The sequence below is a fragment of the Monopterus albus genome, unplaced genomic scaffold, assembly GCF_001952655.1.
Source record: "Monopterus albus unplaced genomic scaffold, M_albus_1.0 scaffold15.1, whole genome shotgun sequence".
Taxonomy (NCBI): Eukaryota; Metazoa; Chordata; class Actinopteri; order Synbranchiformes; family Synbranchidae; genus Monopterus; species Monopterus albus.
Window position 1 is genome coordinate 694,935 of NW_018127895.1, and position 16,676 is coordinate 711,610.

General features: G+C 42.1%; 1 protein-coding gene across 2 annotated transcripts in view; it reads left to right on the forward strand.

Moving 5' to 3' along the window:
- cntln (centlein, centrosomal protein) overlaps positions 1-16,676 on the forward strand; it is an 83,317-nt gene that overhangs the window by 59,884 nt on the left and 6,757 nt on the right. For both annotated transcript variants that reach the window (XM_020591846.1, XM_020591844.1), the window contains exons 21-26: positions 256-353; positions 3,005-3,131; positions 3,432-3,569; positions 3,872-4,057; positions 7,753-7,950; positions 11,556-11,630. In XM_020591846.1, the coding sequence (XP_020447502.1) occupies positions 256-353; positions 3,005-3,131; positions 3,432-3,569; positions 3,872-4,057; positions 7,753-7,950; positions 11,556-11,630 (822 nt within the window). The remainder of the gene's footprint in view (positions 1-255; positions 354-3,004; positions 3,132-3,431; positions 3,570-3,871; positions 4,058-7,752; positions 7,951-11,555; positions 11,631-16,676) is intronic.

A 16,676-nucleotide genomic window follows, 5' to 3' on the forward strand; every position in this document is an offset into this window, starting at 1 on the left:
TATATCCATATTAAAATATATTCAGAAAAATTGCAATATAAATTATTTTTCATAATTACACCCCTGATCTCATCCACTTGGAAAAATAGTTTCCCTCTTAACCTCTTTTAGCACCTTCCACTCTCCTGCTGTAACTATAATGAGGAGCCATGCTGTGCCTGACCTGTCATCATCTGTGTGAAAACCTTCCCCACCCCCTATCGCACGCCTCAAACACATTAACAAATACACATATACCATGTGTCCTCCCCTCAGAGTGCAAGTGCGGAGGTCACAAGGCAGGTGGCAGCTAACAAAGCCCTGCGAGGCCAACTTCAGGAGAAGGACGACAAGCTCTGTCAGCTGCAGGATAAGTTAGTTTCACACCCTTCTCTTCATAATTATTACTTCTTCCTCTCTGTGGTTCTTTCATGTTGTTGCTCCGCAGCACATCACCTCGCCTCCCTTGTTTCTGCGTCCTCTCTCTGTCTTTGTCTCTCCATCTCGTTGTGTCTCTGTCTCCGTGTTTGCACATTCTGTACAGCTCTCATCTGCAGTGTTTGATTCCACCATGTGGCAGCACTCTGTCTGCTGCACTCCATCCTTTTCCTTTGCACCATTCATTTGTCAAATTATGCATGCACCCATGAGCGAGTGAATAAAAGCAACTGAAGGAATTAATGTTTAGGTGTGCATGTGGGTGTCTTGTGTGGCATGTAATGTGGTGTTGCTATGTGGGTAGCTGATATGGAGTGCTGATCAGAGCAGTGTATTGATTGATTGTGCGCCGCAGGAGGGACCATTTTGGCCCATGACACTAATACCCACACAGCATCACTATGGCCTGTGGGCCACAAGCCCAAATGAATTACATGGTTCAGCTACTGTAGCAGGAGCTGCATTACATAGTCAGACTAGATGGGTATAAACAACTCACTCAGAGAAATTGTCAAGATTTGAACAGTGTCTTTGTCTTGAACTGAGAGAAAGGTACAAAGAACAACTTTGCTTTCCTCCTTCTTATTCTCTTTGTGTTGTATGTTGTGTCCTCTACTTGCCATTCTCAATAATGCATCCAGGGCATGTGTACAGTCACAGCAGGTACACATTTGTATGTGACCAAACCACAGAAGATCACAGCCAGATGGAACGAACATCTCTCAGCTGAGTTTCCACGACAACCTCAGCCTCTCCTCAGGCTCTTGTCACACATTCACTCACACGCGCATAACTTGCCATCTCTTCTTGACTACCACTCCATTTGCCTCCATGGAGGGACCCCTTCTCAGAATGAAAGACATGTCTAGACACCTCTGAAATATACATCTCAGCACACACACAGGGAGCAAAGGCTGTTTCGCCTTAAAGAAGAGAAGGGGGGAAAAGAAATGAATTTCAAAGTACACCGGCATGTCCTCAGTCAATATCCGGCACTATGGCCCTGCCTTATTTATGAAGCTCCTTCTTTCATCTTCAGCCCTGTTGTCTATCAGCCACATGAAACGTCCATCCGCACTTCAGTCTTAACAACATACACAGAAATATGCTCTCTCACACACTCACACAAGCACAGACACTTCAGATCACTGACTGTTATCATTACAATACAGGCATGTTTGATGAACAATATTGCCAACAAGCACAGAACAAAGGGAACAAACGTGCAAATGATCGGGATATTGTTTGAGGCTCTCTTTCTCTCTTTTCACTAACACTCATAAATAGAGATCACACGCTCCGACAGAAGCACCATATATCCTTCATTCTTTTTCATCCTCTGTTCTTACTGGGGTGCAGAAGAAGAGAACATCTAAAATAAATGTTGTCGATCTAATTGCCATTAGCATTGGGACAGAGGGAGCTGCTGGGGCTCTTATTGCTGCTTTCTGTCTTTAAGTCAACACCAGACAGTCATCTGGAAGGTTCAATATGGGTTTTCTCATTAATGGGCAAATCCATGGAGTAACCAGCTAGCGCTGCTCCCCCCCAAAGTCCCCAGGCTAGACTCCTCTCTCATTTCATTTAATGTCACTCCAATAGGACAAGCTCACATTTATTTAGCCAGTCTGCCCTCAGGCGTTCATCCACCTTGGGAGACAGGGACATTTACTTACACGAAAGCATTTGCTCTAGCATTGCGTCATCTGTTTATTTAAAACACAAGCCATGATGCATGTGGGAGCTAAGAAATCTACTACATGTTTGAAATAAACTACAGCAAAAAACATTTAAATGAACTGTATACATATAATATGTCTTCTGTTTGTTCCAATTCCCCAAAGATATAGACAACCATGAAAAATGCTCCTTAGTCGCTTTTGTGAAAACATAATAAAACATCCTAACATACTGAGCCAATTTAAAACAAGGCCTTATTATAATATGAATGTGCAGAATGCTAGAATATTAAACATGTCAGTACAGCAGGTATCCAAATGGGAAGTGACACATGGAGCATGTTCGCGACAGTTAAGACATGAACAGCTGACAGGACAGGGAATTTGTCTTTCTTTAGGGAAGTATTATCAGCGCACACTACAGCATACAAACAACATTGTGTAGTGCATATTCCCTTCATAATCAGTCTTTCCCAAACCATGTTCCCCTGCTGATGTGTTTTTATATGTAACTGGTGTAATGCTGAGCTGAAATAATAAACATTTATATATTTGATTACAGTCTCTCAAGTAGTGTCACTGCTGATTCAAAATGCCGTTTGTCAAAAAGGACTCCCCAGTCACGCTTAGTGTGACATTCCCCACCAGAGCACTTGTTCTAATATGCGCCAGTTAGAATTATATATGCATCCTTATTTCACCCCCCTCCACTTACCCAAACAGCATGCCAGTGTATTTAGTTGTCATAATGAGTTGTCATGCCTGATGCACTGCATGGGGACACTGTGCCTGCCAGCTTCGTGTTGGTGTGTGGCTGCTATGTACATGCTGTATGCGAGTGTGTGCCTGTGCTTGAATATAAATGTCTGTGTCGAGTTCATTCTCGTGCCTTTATGTGTTTTTTTCAGGGCAAGCCACACAGAGCGGGATGTTAATATGAAAAGGCAGCTGGTAGAGGACCTGAAGACGAGACTTAAGTTTCTCCAGGAGATGGAGAAAAGTTACAGAGGACAGGTGGAGGAGCTGGAGAAGAAGGTACACATCACATCACAGCTGACACCATCATTATGCCATCAGATTTGTTTGATGCACTTTGGAGGATTATCATAGTGCTCAGCACTTCTCATAGTCCAGAGACATCTCCTAGATGACCGAACATAAAGGAAATCCCATTTACGGACTGTTACATTTACTTCTCTGATAGATGTTAACTTAGATGATTTGAATGAAACTTAAATTGAATATGTAACTTGTGTGTCTTGTACAATACACCTACCTGTTTGTTTGGTTTTGCTGTTTACCTTCCTGTTTCCCTCTTGCTTCACTTCTGTACAGGTGAAGACTTTATCAGAAGAGGCCACCAATAGGAAAGCCCTCATTGATTCTCTAAAGAGAAGACTGAATGTGGCGACCACAGAGAAAAACCAGTGTGAGGTCTCCTCTAGGAAACTGAAAGAGGACCTGGAGAAAAAGGTTGGAAACAGCTGCATTGCCAGCAAAGTTTATTTTAGTTTTCAACCAGTTGTTTTGTGGAACAGTAGGTTAGACAACGAGAGAAGTTCTGTTCAGGAACTGACCTGTATAGCTCTCATCCATTCATTCTCAGTGTCTTCAGATTAGACACTACCACTAGAAGTTGCCAAAGTCAGGAAACTTGAAATTCTACAATTACTACAATTGATGAAAGTGTCTTAAATGCCTATGTCGACATTCTGTACTTTCATGAAGCAGTTTTGTGCTCAGCTAACCAGTTTTTCCTACTTCTTTCTGTACAGGAGCAGCGTATGCATGCCTTACAGGCTCGTTTGGTATCCAGTGAGCAGGCTTTGGCTGTACTAGAACAGACGGCCACTGAGCAAATGGAGGGGCTGACCCAGCAGAGCTCCCATGTCTTGGAGAGGCTTCAGAGACAGCTAGGCCAGGCCTGCTCTCAACTGGAGCAGCTTCATTCTTTCATCAAGGTACTGTGTGAAAGAGACAAGGGATCAAAGGTCATGAGTTCACACTCTGAATAGTGAACTAACTTGTCTTAAACCACTATGGTGTGGTGTGCCTTTAAGTTCTTCACCCCTGACCTCAGGTTGATGCACTGCCTGCAAGGTTTTGTGTAAGGTTCTGTGTATTGTTAGTTTTTCTTACAACTTATAAGGAGACATAGGCCATCAGTGAGAATACTGCGTGCCCAGTGGGAATGGGCACTGTTGTCTTTGTCTAGGCCTAATTCATCACTTTGAAGTGAGTTTGTGAGCGTTTCTGGCAAAGACTCTCCATCAACTCTGTTTAGCTGACACCTGTCTATCAAAGGAAGACATGACTTGGCAGAGATAGATAGTGGTGGCAGTAGATTTGCACACGTATAAATCAAGTGGCAGGTAGTAGACGTACATTCATGGACATTTTCCATTGTTTTTGTCTTCATAAGCCACAAGTTACAGAAACAGTTATTGTTCAGCTTTGGAGCTGAGGAGAATTACATGTGGATGTGTTTTATCATCTTCTGCCTTTTCCAACCTCTGATTTCTGCAACCAAACCCTTAGTCATCTGTTTTGTTTGCAAATGTGCTGCATGCATACACAAAATAGCATACAATATAGTGAAGATAGATAGATGCATGTAACTTAAAAATAGAAGTTGCATTGCATGCAGTAGCACACACACACATAGAAACAGTTGACACTCGTATTATTCCTCTCCTCCATTCCCATAACCCTAGACTGGTGGGGCCAATGTGTTGTTGAGGATTCACATCATTGTTTGTCTCCCCCTGGCTCCTGTGATCCCCTATAAGAACACCGAGCCCTTTGATTGGACTGCCTGACGTCCAGAGGAGATTTACTCTTGTCATGTATTGATCAGGACTGGAGGGCTGCGCGCGCGCGTGTATAGATGTGTCAGTGTGTTTTTTATGAGCTTGTTTTTTTTTTTTTTTTGTTGTTGTTGTATGTGTATGTGTAGACTTTTTTTTTTTTTACTGTGTGCCAGGCAACCCTTTTAGTCCCTGCACATGCCCCAGGCTGTAAGCACTGGTGTTGAACTGCTAAATAGTGGCCTTGCATGTAGTGACTACTGTGAACACAAACACACACACACGCTCGAGGTAGTTCTCTTGCACTGAATATTTTGGCTTATCCCTGCTGAAAAGTGCACAATTGTGCACAATGTGTAATAACTTGGATATTTTTACACCCCCCCCCATAAAAAAGAGTTTTATAATTCCTTGAAATTGCTGCAGGTCTTCGACAAGCTGTATTCAACAGTGTTGATATAACAATTATTTACCTGTGATTACTTTATATACTTTTCATATACCTGTGAAAGGTGCTTACATAATTCATCATTTCACTCCGCCGAGACTTTACTGTAAGCTTTGGTTTGAAATGGCCCTTTGTGTTGTCGTCTGTGTGAGGAGTTTCAGAGGTAACGAGTCGAACATCTTTTAGCTGTTCATTACTTTCTGTTCTTGAGTGTTACCAGTGGTTTGTGGCTTGAGTTGTAGTTGTCTTCTGTGGTCCTCCAGGCCTTTTGGTGTTGCTGAGCTCACCAATACATTCCTTCTTTTTGAGAATGTACCCAAATTGTTTATTGGGCCACTCCTAAAGGTTCTATCTCTCATAGTTTTGGTTTGTTTTTTATCATTGCCTCCTTCACTTGCATCAAAGCCTCTTTGGACCACAGTTTGAGAGTTCCAATGAACAGCTGCCAAACGCAAATTCAACACTTGCAGTCCACTCCAGACTTTTTTATCTGTTTCTCATGAAATAACAAGGGAACATACCACACCTGCCCATGAAACTATCAGTCAGTCAGTTGTTTAATTACTTTTGAGCCTCTAAAAAACAGGTCGGAAGACTTTGTATAAAAACCGCTGAAATTTCTATATGTTTGTAAACCCCTTGAATTAAAGCTGATAGTCTGTGTTTCAGTAACGTTTTGACTACTTGATTTCAAATCCACTGTGGTGGTGTACAAAGGCAAAATTACAGAAATTGTCCCCCTGTCTAAATACTTGTGGAACCAACTGTAAATTTAACCCTAAATCTCTTTCTGGATTATTCCATATGCAAGGTTTAGGTCAATTGAATGTAACCCTTGAGTAGTGACAGAGAATATCTACTAGGCTATAAATAAAAGAATAGGATGTCTGACAAATAAGCTGTGTATCCCTTAAGGGAAACGCAGCTTTCAGATCACCAAACTGAACTAAAGCTGCCTTTATTTACCAAGAAATGGCCAATGGCTGTGATTTCTGCTCATTATTTGTAATCGGTGCTATTCTGCTCATTTACACCTACATGGAAATAGACCACCTGTGAAAATTTGAAATTTAATTAAATTGAACTGGTCACACTCATGTCGAGTTAAAACTAAGTGGAGCTGCAGACTGAAAATCTTAGTACTAACAGAGACTAGGAGGCAAAAAAATCTCATCTCCCATGATTTGATTTATATGTGCTATTTTTTTTATATTTTGTTAAGAGTTTTAAAGTGTGTGGGCTTTGTATCCTGTCTTCCTTTTGGGTTTTTGTTCACGCTCCTTTTGAATATCTGAATTTCTGACCTTTTGTGTATCTTTATTGTTGCTAATAGACAAACTGCAACAGTCCACATACTGTCAGCTGCAGGCTTCCAACCGCTCACTCAGCACTCTCTTAGGAAAACCATCACAGCCTTTCTAAACTGTACCTGGTCCACCTGTGTGAAATTGAGAGACAAGTGGAGATGGTTGCTGCTATTCAACATTTTTCATGTGTGCTTATCCTTGTTACTATAATGCACCAGAGTCTTTTCATTGGTTGCTACTTATGTGTGCGTATGCACTGTAGTTCTTGCTTGCCTGGTTATATTCTGTACAGTCCAAGAGCAGGTTGTGCTTTGCTTCTTTCTTTTTTTTTTTTTTTTCAAAAAATTTATTTTTATTGTTGTTTTGGTGTACTGCAAGTTTTCCTGTCTCTAGCTTTCCTCATCTGACCATCTATTCCAAGGTCAGCTTTTCAGCAGGCTTACAAGGGAATGATACAGAAGATTATTGCCTCGATCAGTAAGCTCAAAATGAAGCAAAGGGGAGTTTACTTTATTGACTTTCTCGTGTACAGTGGCAGTTTTAACATTTAATTGTCTCTCTGTATTTAGAGCAAACTCCCATTTAGTGCCCGACAACTGTGCCATCCCAGGCCTTCCTCGTCTCGCTTGCCATTCACTCGGGCACCATTTGAAACAGCCCCTCATAGCTTAATTATTAACAGTGTTGTGCTGCCCTGTTGTACTGCGAAACATTCAGAAAACAAATAAATAAATGAATGGCTGTATTTTCAGTAGCTCTCTGTCTTATGCTCTCTGGTGCACGAATCTCTGTCTGTGGAGGCTTTACTAAAACTTGGGGTACGTTTGATATCAAAGCTGTGTTCCCTCAGCTGTCAATCGACAGGGCAACAAACCCTTAGGTCCATATTCCTACAAGGGAGCGTGAGGCGAAACTGAAGAGAATCTTGTGTGTGTCAAACTCAATATTCCTCCATAATGTACTAGGCCTCTCTGGCGCATGCTTGATCAATTTCATTTATTCATCTGTCAGGCAGAACTATCCCTCTTGTTTTTCTATATCCATTTCATCATCCTCTTCTATTTTTTTTACTTTTTCTTCTTCTTCCCCTTCAGGCCCTGGCCAGTGAAATACTTATAGACATTCAAGAGGTCAAGCAGCAGTTGATGAAGAGGAGGAGGTTGAGGCAGGCCAGCACTGTGGCAGGAAAGGGTGCCTTCTCAGCCAAGTCTATGATCAAAGCCAAGTCCATCGCTGCTTCTATTCTCAATATGTCAGAGAATGATCTCGAAGACATAATGGACACTGATCAGGTAAGGCCGAGGGATGGTTGGTCAACACTTCCTACAAACTTTAACCTAAAGATCTATATCAAGTCTAGATTATGCCCTCAGTACCACCTGCAATAGATTTTCTCAACTGTAAAATTCTGAAACCATAAAGTTTTCAAGGGGTTTTGCTTAGTGATTGCACCAGATGACTTGGAAAGACATTATATCATCAATATCGATTTGTAGCTTTTGGGCATCTTCTTTGTCAATTGAGACTAAATGAGTGGCAAGTAGCTAACTTGAGCCTGCCCTCTGGAAACAGATTTGGTGGAGGAATAAAACAGAAGCCTTGTGTTCTTAGTTTATTTCACCTGTATTTACAGGTATTTAGCCCTGCTGCAAATCTCTGCTTCTGACTGACCTTCTCTTATTGATGGGTGCATAGATGTGGGCAAGTAAGCAATGCTGAACACCAAGTAATGTTTTGTAACGGTGAACCAGACACTAAGGCATGTCCCTAATAAGCTGAGTGGTTGCAGTGCAACAGAGAGGGATGTGGCTTCGCCCGTGTTCTTTGTCTTGACAAAATCAAAAACTTGTCAACACCTGCAGCACCTGTCAACTTGATAGAAGATTTAATGTGGCACAGACTGTACAAGTACAACTCTTCATTTAGGTGAAAGCCGTCATTGAACTGAAAATCCTTGCTATTGACTGTTATACGTTTGCAAAAGTCCGAATTTCGCATTCTTCTCCAACTTGGTGGGTCCTTTCTCTACCATAGATCATACCCAGTGGTGTCATCAATTAGCAGCTCTGTGTTACAATCAACCTCCCGTCCCTGGAGACTTCCTCCCATCTATCACAAGATGAGAGAGAGTGCACCAGACACTTACTCACACTTGAAACCAATTTTAGCCCTTTGCAGCCCAGCTCCACCCAGAAGATGACAGTGAATAGTTTCTCACTTGACAAAAAGTCCCTCTTATCACAGCTTAAACCTCTGTGGTTAACATCGTTGTCTTCTCCTCAGCACTTGTTTTGTCTGTCATATTAATGGTGATTAATAGCAGACTTTTCCTGTTTTGTTAATTGAACATTCATAGATCACAATGTTGTTGAAAGCACACAGGCCTGCCAGGAAATTATAAATGTTGTCACAGAGTGAGGTTAAGCAGCATGAGTATGTGTTACTGCTTTTGAATGTCATAAATAGATCCCAAGACAAATTGTCTTTGTACATACATCTGAATGTGTCACAAAGAAACGATTACATGTGTGCTCCAACTGAAACACCTGCTGGGCACATTGATGTTAGTCAGTCTGGGGTTGGGGGTAACGCAAAATCAAGTGCACCCTACCTAATCCAACCTGAACCAAACTGAACCTGAACCATGCTTCAGCTGTGCAGATGAGACTAAACGAGCATTTTAAGAATAGATCTACAATACAATCTAAACTGAGCCTGGTTTGTGACAAGTTGTGTGTTTTCTTTGGACTTGAGGACATGACACTAGGTTATCAGGATGTCCTGGTAGTCTTTACCGAGTCTAACACATAGTGTATTCATGTATTCACTTAGTTGTGCGATACCAGTGTGATGAATGAGAGCACGGGGCTCAGTGGGAATGATTTTACTTCATTGTTAGCATAGCTACATTTCTTTAGTTTGGAAGAGTTCTCCTGTCAAGATTTTTTTTTTCAGCATCGTAGGGCAATAGTACTTGAATCAACCCGTTTTTAAATTTTAGGCATATTAAAATTTTAAACACATTATTCCTGTGGTTATATTGTAGGAGAATTTTGGGAGCAGACATCCTTGGTGTAATTACCAGCATCACTTCGAAAGGTTACATTTTTTAGTTTCCTCCAGAGTGGTGTTCTTGGTTTGTTGATTTGTTCCTGCAAAAAGAATCAGAGCTTTTCTTTAAACATTTTTCTAAACATTGTGCCAAGGCTGTTTGTGTAGCTGGTATTGTAATAATAGACAACATAGCAATGAAAGTGAGAGCACCCTTGTTCCTAGGAATTTGTGTGTGTGTGGGTGTTTTCTTTTTGTTTGTCCATTTTGTTGAACTGCATCCTTACAAACATGCAAACACACACAATCTATGTTGTGTATCTGGAAAAGCTACCAAGAAGGCATTTAAGTGTCCTCAAACATACCTGCTTCATGTATTAACACGCATGTACCATTCAGCACAGTATTATTTGCCTCTATTCATTCCATAACGTGCAAAAGACGACCACAAAGGGCCCAAGCAGCTCCAGGCTCCCTGGGCAACTTGTTGTGGAGTTAATGATCCAGATGTAATAAGGCTGTAATTGCCAGGGCAGTTTGTTTTGCATCTGATGTTAGATGGAGGGTCAGAGCTTTGTTATACTGTACAGTATATCTACCAAGGGTGGATACGCACACTGACTCTCACACAAAGTCTTTTTACACACGGTGTTCACCCCTGTGGCAGGTTGGAAGAAGGCCCTCTTCTCCCTCTTTCTCTCTCTCTCTAATATCGCCACACACTCCCAACCCCCTGCTTTCTGTCTGCTTCTCTGTTACTCTTAAGTGCTAGTCACAAGTTAGGCATGCAGTGAAATTAGCCTAGCCCTGGTACCATCACCAGGATCATACATAAAGAATACCATCAGGAAGCAGGGAACGACACTTGAATCCATCACATACTTTGGTCATGCATATAGATACAGGTGGGTGACAAATAAAGGGACAAACCTGAATAAATGAGTGGAGAAACATAAAAAATGCAAATGCTGGCATGATTTGGGTCCACTTGTTCCCATGGAAAGAATGGTCAATGTAAAGCAGTACAATGTTGTTCTGGGTGATCATCTTTATAATATAATGAAACATTTTTATCCTGGGGGGAGTGGTATTTTCCATGAGGACAGTTCCCCCATCCACAGGGCACAAGGGGTCACTGAATAGTTTGATGAATATGAAAATGATGTGAATCATATTATGGCCTTCACAGCTCACTCATATCCATAATGCTGCTGTATGATTATTGGGTCATCTTGAGAGCATGTTCAGGTGAAGTCTGCATGAGCCTCTGTGCAGACGTGTGGTGTTGCCTCCCCAGACTTTGCAGAATTGTGCCTGTTAGGTTCGCCAGTCGGCAAGTGCGGGGACTAATATTCAGACACACACAGACTTTTCCCCCCTCCTGCCCTCCCTCTGAGGCTGTACAAGGCTTGTCACATCATTTTGAGCATCAGCACTTGGGGTTTGAAGTGAAGAGGTAGCACATTAGTGCTGAGGTGTACATGGCCACACAGTCTCTCTTCACCCTGTTCATTAGCAGTAACAAGGCTACCATTCTGTTAGGGCTTTATACATGAGTTGCATGCAAACTTATTCTGGTGTACTCCGCCACTGAGACTCCAGAGAGCTCCTTCAAGGTTCTGGCTGGTGTGATGCTACAACTCTGCCCTCAAGCAGGCCCCAGTCAAGATACAGTATAGTAGAAACATCACACATAGCTCAAGCATGACTCACTTGATTTTTTTAACACAATAAAACACTAATATAGGTAATATAAAAAAAAAAATCATGTTTAAAGAGAAATGTATGACTGTGTTCACCTGTCAGTGATGTGTTCATATGTTCATATTCACTGTTCTGTTTGCAGGTGACAGAGGCCCATTCAGAGAGTCTAAGAGACCAGGAGTGGCTGGACCATCTCAACCACATCCTCCAGCAGAAGGTAAGGCTCACCCACTTTACTAATTCCTTCACACTCTTAGTAATAAAGACTCTTGTGCAAACTTATTAGCCTAAAACGAATTGAAATGGAGCAGAGTGCCTGAAACAAAGTCATTCTTAAAATGTTACTGGTACTATAATCTGTATTGTTTTATGTAAATAAAATAGCTGGTTATTATTTTTCCACTATTCATAATTTTTAAATTACTAGTGACCTTGAGACAGAGCACTTTTCATTCTTTGCCTTTCACCTCGTAACAGTGACCGTAGAGATACTGTAGCAGGCATTGCAGAGTTTTACGGAGCAATACTATACCTTAAAAGAGAATCTGTTGTGAAATATTCATTTTAGCTAGATTATTTCATTCATTAATAATAAATGTTACATTTCAGCTAGTTTAGAATTGTATAATAGTAATGTTATTTTGCATTTGTAACTACAAATTTGTACCTGTTTTCTGTGTAATTGAATGTAGGCCTGATTGTTCAAGCTTGTTCTTTAGGTGTTTTTATTTCCTAATGGGTGGGTGTTTTTGTCTAGATAGCTATCATGCTATCATACTATTTTGTCCTAACGATGTTGATATGCTGCTTCATCAGTCTTCATTGTACATAGTTCCTCTGTCATCCACATACAGTAAACATACACATGCAACACGCCCAGATGTGTCCTACACCAGGGTCTAAAAATAAAACACTGATACAAAAGCTAAAACAAAGAAAAGCAACTACATCCTTGTCTGCGAGAGTCTTTGTGTGTGCATCCACTCATCTGTGAGTGCTCTGCTGGAGCTTTACTCGAGTGCTGTCAATGTCTGCTCACTGTGATATGCGTATGATTGAGAGTGTTGAGTGTGTGTGTGTGTGTGTGTGTGTGTGTGTGTGTGTGTGTGTGTGGCTTTGTTGTGTTCTTCTCCGTGTTCTTGTCTGCGACTGCCGCAGGCACTCATGCGTCGCCTCCGCACCACGACACACACCAGACACCGCTCTCTTGTTCCCCAGATCTTCTTCTGACCTTTCCACCTTCCTCTCCCCCTCCCACACTAACACACACACAACACTCTACTGAATCCATGTTTTTCCCTTCTAGCTGGACAGCTCTCAGTCCCTGTTCTCTGTCTCTCTCTGCTATCATCCACTGTCCTGCATTCCTCTCTGTCTCTCTCTCTGGCTCAGACCCCGAGGCAGCTTGTTAGTGGGGAACTAAATATTGATTTGGCGGGCCTGTCGATGCTGGGAGAATGAGCTAGTGTCCACCAGAGACCTCGGCACCGGCAGCCTGCTATCGACGTTTTCCGTGGGCAGAACAGGGGTGGGGGGAGCTTGGGATGGGGGACTGGAGCTGGAGCAGGGAGTGGAGGAGGAGACGAGCAGAGTATGACAAGGCTGAGACTCGCCCCCAGGTCCCTGTGGGGACTGCTGGGACCACCGGAGTCATCCCCCCTCACTGCAGCAGACTTTTTCTATCCCCTTTCATGTCCATCTTGTTCTGTTTTCTGTTTATTTATTTATTTTTAATTTTTCCTCTCCTCTATAGCTCACTGTTTTCACTTGCTCTCTGATTCTTTTAAAAGCGCTCTGTCCTATCAAAGGGGGATACCAGCTACTCCCTGTCTCTTTCATATTTCTGATTTATCTGTAGGGCCAGTGTGACATATCTCATGCCAAGAGACAAGCGAAAGGTCGTATGAAGACACTTCTAGCACCTGAATGTTGGTCAGTTTAAGTACATCTCCTAATTTGACTTTCTTAAAACCTCCCTAATAATATGCCTTTACTACACACATCTGCTGATGCTGAGAAGCCAACGGTTTTTAGTGATAAAATACACTTCAAGAACTCACACTGTACCCCCTTGGTTTCAGTAGTCTTTGTCGTACTGTAGGTTATGAAAGGCTCACCAAGCAGAACATCTGTGAAATGGAATGACCTGGCCTGTCACCCTCCCTGTGACACTAACAACAAACTAATAATGATATGATCTTAACTCCAAGCTACACTCAAACGCACTTCTTTGATTAAAAAGACAAAAACAGAGAGGCCCAGTGAAAGGAAAGATGAGAGAGTGCTCTGTGTCCTTAACTCGCTGGCTGTCACTGAAAGGGGATGAGAATGTGTCAATCTGTGTGTGTGTATGTGTGGCCATGTACTGTGAGCACTCATGGCAGCCTCATCTTGTCGCTGTCAGTGCCTAATGGAGCTGCCAGTGGGACAGCACTTTATTATCTCAGTAGCCCTGTCAATAGCAAACCTATCACTCATTCTGAGTGTGTCTCTACAGTATATGTGTGTGTCTGCAGATGTGAAAGAGTGATATGTATGTGTGGGTCTTTGGCTCTGTGTTTAGGCTATTGTTTGCCATCACTGTCATGTGCTTCCACCTGTCAGCAGATTAAGAAAGAGAGACATCTGCAACACATTGGCAAACAGTGTGTTGTGGATGTATGTAACTGTGTGTGTTGACTTAGTGCTCCCTTCTTGCTGAAGAAGTGGCATAGATTTCTTGATATCCCTCACCGTTGCCCCTCATGTCCACTCAAAACCAAATGAAACATTGCATTCATTTCCTCATCTCTCACCTCCACTGGTGAGTTAATGAAATCAAACCCTATGTCTCTCAGTAGAGAGCCACCATAAGCAGCGCTCCATAGCCAGGATCGAGGGACGGAGCTATCTAATAATCATGAGCAGGCCAGGGGGTGTACTGTATGGGTCCACCGCAACCCACCATGAATAAGGCCAGCAGTGAAGATGGAGTGTCCATGTGGGCCATGGGGTCCAGGCACCGGCCCGGGGAAGCATTGATTTAATTGCCTTTGGTTTATTTGTGGAGTCCTAATTATTGACTGGAGGTAGAATTTAATGGGCCAAGTCTTTATGAAGACAGGGAAATGACTGGCTTCTGCTGCTGGCCAGTAATGAACAGGAGGAGCTTGTGCATACAAGCCTGTGCACATGCACGCAAACACACACGTTCCCACCAGATCATTTTTCAGACTCATTTTGTATATGCGCATACCCATCTCAAGCCTCATGACAGCATAATAACATTTTAAAAGTCATTGACTCTGTTGATTTCTTTATGAGAGGACAGTGGTTTGGTTTACTGGTATGGGGTGGCGCTGAGGGCCTGCTAATATTTACCTCCCAATCACACCCGGGGGAGACGTACAAGCATCACTTCCTATCAGCCTCCAAACTATAACAAGCAGGTGAACATTACATTAAGACAGTAGTAGAGACCGGCTGGACTGGACTTGTTATAAAACATCAAAGACGTTTATGGATGGACTACAGGGCAAAAATAATTCCTTTAATTTCAAACCCTTATTGAGCTTTGGGGAGGGGTTGCTGTATCTCATTACTACTACAGAAAATGGCATAATCTATCTTATGTTAAATAACAGGCTTTATTCATGTCACTTCTTGTCAGAGCCATATTGGCACCATATTGGCACTTCCACAGGGCATTACATCGTTAATCCTTGGTAATGACAAAAACATATCAAAGGCTCCGTGCTTTACACTGCTATCGTACTGAGAAAGTTTTCTAGTGTTGTCTGTGCTGTGAGGGTGAGGGGTATTATGTTGTTGTGTGGCTCATTATGCCTCTGTAATGACAAGGAACAGCTCTGAGTCCCAGACTTCTCTCCGAAGGAAAGTGACTCTAATTAAGCCTCATTTAATGATTGAGCTAATGAAATTGGCCACTTTTTTTTGTCTCTTAGTGTGTTTGTGTGTGGAGGCGACTCATGCCGAGGGTGGGGACTAAGGGGAGATTCTCAGGAGGAGAGTAGAGTTGGAGTTGTTGTTAATACCAGAGCACAGTGTGACTTATTCAGTCTGTTCAACTTGCATTTCACATAAATAGAAACAGCAGATGTGGGTTGTTGGTGCCGTTCCTTAGTCATTAAAGACTTGGGCTGATTATCTAACCAGCTACAGTATAACAAACAGCACATTTCAAATAGTCCAGGTGAATTATCTTATTATTATTCTTGAGTCATGATGCTATACTGGAGCTTTAAGATGACTGCCATTCTGATTGCACCCAAGCTTTGTCCTCTGAACCGGTGTAGACTCACGCAGAAAGAATGAATTGTGGAAGTGAATATTTCCTCAGTAAATAAATGGCTGGATGTGTCAAATTCCTTGATTTCATTGAACAAACATTGAAAAATAATTTTTACCTCCCAGTACCTCATCCAATGAGACGCACTGATAATCACAGGTGCCGTATCTCTTTGGGATGTGCATCACCTTTCACCAGTTGTACCTACTGTAAATCACCTCACTTTCACACAAAGAGAAGGAACCTGAAACAAAGACCCAGTGCTTTCCTGTGTGTGATCTAAGGTGTATTTAGGTCAGATCACTAACGGATGCATGTGGCACACCAAAATGATGTTTTCAAACAATGTATCAAGAAACGGAGAGATTTTTAATTACAGTATTTGTGGCCCCAAGTGTCCAATTCCCTTTCATATCCGTCTCTAGTGGCCTAAAGGAGAAAAAAGAGAGGGATCTGTTCCGCTGCAGGGGTAGGTAATTATGAAGGAAAGGGAGAGAATAGGCTTGTCGGTGCTTTAGTGATTTTCTTACCTGAGCCCCTTTTTGCAGATGTGACATATTCATTATCGGAGATAATCAAATGCAAGACTTTTTAGTATGGTGCCTTTGTGTGTGGGCTTTTTAAAAAAATCTATTTATCATGTTGTTGTTTTTATTCCCCCGTTTGATAAATTTGATTTTCAAACAAAAGTGAGAAGATCAAAGATCAAAGCTGTTTTTCCCCTCTGTGAAAAAACTACTGTAGCTACTCTTCCGTTACCTTGATGAGCGGCCTAGATTGGAGGCAGCCCGTCAGCCAGGGACAGAGATTTATAGCAGGCATCCTACACCACTGTGAAAACACTCCTGTCACTTACAGTTAGGAAATTAAGCAGTAGCCTAAATTGTTGCTTAATACTATACAAATATATAAACCGTATATACCTTATGATGTTGTTACAGGTATACAGGTAGTACTCCTGTAGGGCTTTCGAAG